Source organism: Nilaparvata lugens, unplaced genomic scaffold (assembly GCF_014356525.2).
Source record: "Nilaparvata lugens isolate BPH unplaced genomic scaffold, ASM1435652v1 scaffold5682, whole genome shotgun sequence".
In the NCBI taxonomy this organism is placed as follows: Eukaryota; Metazoa; Arthropoda; class Insecta; order Hemiptera; family Delphacidae; genus Nilaparvata; species Nilaparvata lugens.
Genome location: NW_024091476.1, coordinates 1 through 5,296, shown reverse-complemented (window position 1 = coordinate 5,296; position 5,296 = coordinate 1). Strand labels below are relative to the sequence as shown.

General features: G+C 31.3%; 1 protein-coding gene across 1 annotated transcript; it reads right to left on the bottom strand.

Moving 5' to 3' along the window:
- Positions 1 to 1,248: 1,248 nt before the first annotated feature.
- On the bottom strand, positions 1,249 to 5,262 carry LOC120356062 (probable pathogenesis-related protein ARB_02861; the record flags this gene model as incomplete). The annotated part of the gene is given in 1 exon segment (XM_039444867.1): positions 1,249 to 5,262. A coding segment is annotated over 1 exon segment (105 nt), but the record flags the coding sequence as incomplete, so codon positions are not given.
- Between the last annotated feature and the right edge of the window lie 34 nt (positions 5,263 to 5,296).

Sequence of the window (5,296 nt, the reverse complement as noted above, 5' to 3'; positions counted from 1 at the left end):
TAAAATTTAAGTTAGTTTTAGAATTTACGTTAGTAACTTGGCTGACTACATTATAGGGTCCAGTAACTTAGTTATTACAAATCAACTTCATGACGTATTAAAAAAAGATGTTACACAATTAATAATTGCTGAACAACAGTAACTTACCGTATGATTTATGATGCTAGTAGACCAGTCGGTAACCTCTGTTTAAAGGATGAAGACTTTTCAATTATTAGCAAACTAATCATTTCAGATATCATAAGTGCTGTAAAATTAATTCAAATGCGGTACGGTAGTACATAATAATCATAGAAATCAATCCTATAGCACGCGGTACGGTAGTACCTATATAATCAAAGAAATCAAACCTATAGCACGATATAATAATTTATGTTTAAACAGGACCCTATTACACAGTCACAGGCTGTATGTATAATCACATTTATCACATTGTGTACAAATAGGTACTTGACATGAGGAAAGGCACAACAGGCTCATGCCCAAAAATGTCCCATTTCCAATTTATACTTACTACACTGTCCAAATCATAATAATAGTCTAAAGTCGCATAGAATTGATCATAAATTTGCTTCTAGCTCAATCACCCAGTTCTGCAACTAAGTTTTAAACAGGATTCTCGCATATCAGTATCAATGCATGTGTCCAGTACAGTGAAAATATTCTCATGAGTTCTTATGGGACTTAAATAAATGGCACATTAGAATAATATATATCTTCACTATAACCGAACAAATACACTGATACTGAATTGGGGGAATCCAGCTTTAAGCTGCGTTTACACTAGAGTTCATGACAAAAGTTTTCAACATTATTGTTAATAACTGATGTTAATATCAAAAGTCATTAACTTATTTGTTAATAACACGGAATTTTCTGTTAAAAACACGTGTTATTAACTTTAGTTAAGAGAAATTTTTGACGATTCAGTCAAGTTAATAACTTTTTGTTTATAACTCGTGTTATTAACTCCGGTGTAAACGCAGCTTTAATTGTTTAGATCAGTTGTGTCTATAAAGCAAATACTTTATAATATTCCTTATAACAATAATATCGAGTGGCCTAGCTGTCTCAGGTCTGGTGTCAGAGTTTTCAGGTCGCACCTGATCAGTTTCAGACCTCTGACATGACCTAACAACTGTTTTTCTAAGCAGCCATAACCGACAATTTAACGTGTTTATCCGAAACCCTTGTATTCCTTATTATATATCAGGGTGTAGGGTGGAACACACAAAAATAAGAAACATGTTTTTGTTTCACACAAAATTTATTCTTTGGTAATGTTGTGCCATCATTAATTGGCAGAATATCTGCCAGTATTCCTCTTGCGCTACATAGATTAAGAGAGAAACAGATACAGTTAGAGAGAGAGAGAGCAACACTCAATTGGCGCTCCTCTTGAATAGAATCAATCGTCAACTCTACCCTGACAATCATCAATCACTACAAACATGTAAAGAGCAACAGCCAATCAAATTAAACGCTTCTTCTGTTGAGAAAAATTGAAAAGAAAATAAAACCTGAGCTTCTAGTAAAGTACTAATCGGTTTAATCGATCAGTGTGAAGATAGTAGCCTGATATGGAAGATTAAATGTACTGTTCTAACAACTAACACAGAGAAATCATCCGATCAAAAGCATCATGGAGCAAATATGATTTGTTTTCAAATTATTAATGTAACACTTTTCCATCATAATATTATATAAAATCAAATATTATACAACAATATTCAACAGGATTGGATAACTGATCATTACTTGACGATTCGAACGTAGAAATGCATTTAAAATAAATTTTTACAAGAAAAATTACTGGAAAACTTTATCAAATGCTGAACATTTACCTTTTTCTTTCGCTTTCTTCCTGTAAACACTTGAAGGAATAACATTTTCAAGTTCAAATCCGAGTATTGTGAATTCTATGAGAATAATATTAAAATTAAAATAATATAATAGCAGTTATGATGATGTTGATAATAATAACTTCATGTGTTGAACAAGGACAATTGTAGATTTATTAAAACTTATTCGAAAATCTTTAAAAATACGTTTGAATTGTCTCCTGTTTTACAAGGAGATGTTACTATTAAAATTGTCACTCTTTGAATAATATTCAAAAGTAATATTGATCTTAAAACCAGAATGATTGAACTCTGTTGATTACATTTGGAAGTAAAAAAATATAGTAAGAATAATAAAATTATCTCTCAATTAATGATTTAAATTCAACACAAACCTGATGAAAACGCTTCAAAAATGATTGAAATTAATACACATTATAAAATAGGAGAGTAACATGAAGTTATTTATCAACATAACTTATATTATACTTTATTATATGAGAAAAACATTTGCTGTAACCCTAGATCTGCTTCCAATCGAAATCACGCTATTACATGAAATTTTGTGAAAACGTTTACCTAAAAATGTTTATTGTTTTTTTCTGGATAGAAGATTGTTTAATATATGCATCCTATGTTGGATGAGATTCACTTTAAACTGTCATCATTCCTCATAAAGAACGCCTAAGCTTTCCATTCAATCAACACTGACAGTTTGTAGAGAATCTCATAATAGTTACTTGAACAATGTGTATTACGATTTAATAGTTGAATATTTCTAATATTTTTGGAGAAGTAACACGAAAATTTTTCCCCAATCGTTTGAGAATGAGATGAGATATTTCTGATTTAATAGTTGAATATTGCAACGATTTTTGGAGAAGTAACACGAAAATATTTCCCCAATCGTTTGAGAATGAGATGAGATATTTCTGATTTAATAGTTGAATATTGCAACGATTTTTGGAGAAGTAACACGAAAATATTTCCCCAATCGTTTAAAAATGTGATAGTTCTGAAAATTATTAGTTAAGACCAAACTTTCTTGATGATTTCCTATCTCTAACTGTACCTAACTAATGCATGGACGCTGCATTCCAGAATTCGTTGTCAATGACACTAGATGAAAATTAATAAAATAAGATAAACTTCGAACACAAATTGGACTTACAAAATAAAAAAAACTAAACAACTAATTGACTCGAAGAAGGGAAGCTACTTATTCCCCACAACTAGTATTGGTTCCACTTCACTAAAGAGAAACATATTAATGAATCTTGTAAGGAACATGTTGAGTAAATATTATTCAACATACGGTTCTCTTTTCTTAAACTATCTACATGGAAAATCATAAAAAACAAGCCTTTGGACCTTATACGTGAGAAAAACTCAAGGACTAACAATATGTTTCCAAGAATCTTAAAACTTTAAACCTCCTTACAGACCATACGATTCTTCAAGATTATTCCATAGCAAACTAAAAATATACTCAAAGGACTAACAATATTTTCTCGAATCTTTAAAATGAAACATCCTTCCACACCATACGATTCTCCAAGTTTATTCCCTAACAAACTAAAAATATACTCAAAGGACTAACAATATTTTCTCGAATCTTCGAAATGAACCTCCTTTCAGACCATACTATTCTCCAAGATTAACTCTTCCATAATAACTAAACATATTGAAAATAGATTTCTTACTCAAATCCTCAGTGGAATTTATTCAAAGAGCATTTTACTCACTTATCAAAAATCAAATAAAAAAACAACTCAAGTAGGCCTAAGTCGTATTTGACAGAGTAACTGAAGATATTTTATACCACCATGAATAATAATCAATCTATTCCATGATTCCTCTTCGTTAGTATGAAGACTTCTTCTCCTTTCTTAATAGTTATATTCACAAAATAAGTCTTGGTTTTGGAATTGAAGAATCGTTCAAATGACACTAGAAAATTTCAAAAATGTCACTCCGTAAAAAATAAACCAAATAAAACTGACCACAATTAAGTACTTTCAATCGAATTACCAACCATTGCAAAACAATTGTTCATCATTCCTTTCTGTCTTTCATCAAACAATTGTATTTCATCATTTCATTCCTTATCCAGATCAAGATTTTTTTAACTTTCCCAAAACCCCTTCCCAAGTAGATTCCCAACCAAACTGAATGCCAAGTCAAAATACAAAGTCAACAATAAATAATGTCAATGAAAAACTACGATATGGTGTGTTTATTCCAATGTGTGAATAAGATTAAAATCTGAAATAACGTCGAAATAAGTCAACTTATTGTTACAGTCAATGAGAATCCTCAAAATTATAAATGTTTGGACTATTATTTTTGAGCAGTCAACATAGAACCATTAATAGTAACGTCTAAATAAAGTCAAAGTTTATTATATAGTCAATGGGAATACCTGAAGTCAAATAATGAACGAATAATCCTAGTGAAATCGATTGGAAGCATTCACATAATCATTTGACACAGAAAATTATTCATAAAATTTGATGTCACAGAATGAAACTGGCTCTATTTAAGTCTTGTAAACCTAAAATTCTAATTACCGTTAAAAGTCTGCTGGGAAGTTATTTTATGAACCTTGTGGTTATGAATAAATTATGTTCTTTTCAAGTCTTGGACATTTTGAAACAAAAATTCCAGATACAATATTTTTATAGGTGCAACTAAAAGTTATTTATACAACAGTATTATAATTTGGTATGGTATTTGAAGCATTCGTGAGATGTTTTAGACACGCGCTCGCTCGCTTGTGTCTCAACACTACATGCTTTAAAGCATTCGTACTTTAAAGTCCCTCATTATTAACTGTTGTATAAACTATAATTAACCACACATATGTAACTAGGGTTACAAATGTAACCATAAATGAACCTTGTACCATTCCTGGTCATTTTGAAACAAGATTTCCAAATATGCTACAGTCACACGACTGATAGACCTGTTATTTCATTAAAACTATAATTCAATAGACCTGTTATTAGGCCTGTTATTGACAGACCTGTTATTTTATTGAAACTGTAATTCAACAACCAGGTTTCATTGAAATTTTGTACATTTTTTTCGAAACAAAACTATTGTTATGACTACGACAGAGGTTATTTTATAAAAAGATGAAATAAAACCAGTTCCAAGTTTGATGCGGAAATTAAATTCAGGCCTGGTTCCAGGCTTGATACACAGATTAAATTCAGTCAAAATGGATTGATGGATAATTTCTATTTGCTCCACGATAAACGAACCAATCAGCTGTTTGTTGGGGGGAGGGAGTCTACTGTTGGGGGCGGGTGAGTTAGTTGGAGGTTGGTGGCTGCCAAATGGTGGAGTGATGGTGGGGGGTGGTCGATGGAGACCATATGTTGCTCAGCGAACGGAATGGATGGTAGTCCAGGCCCTGCTGAAATAACAATTCCACATCAATCAATCAATTC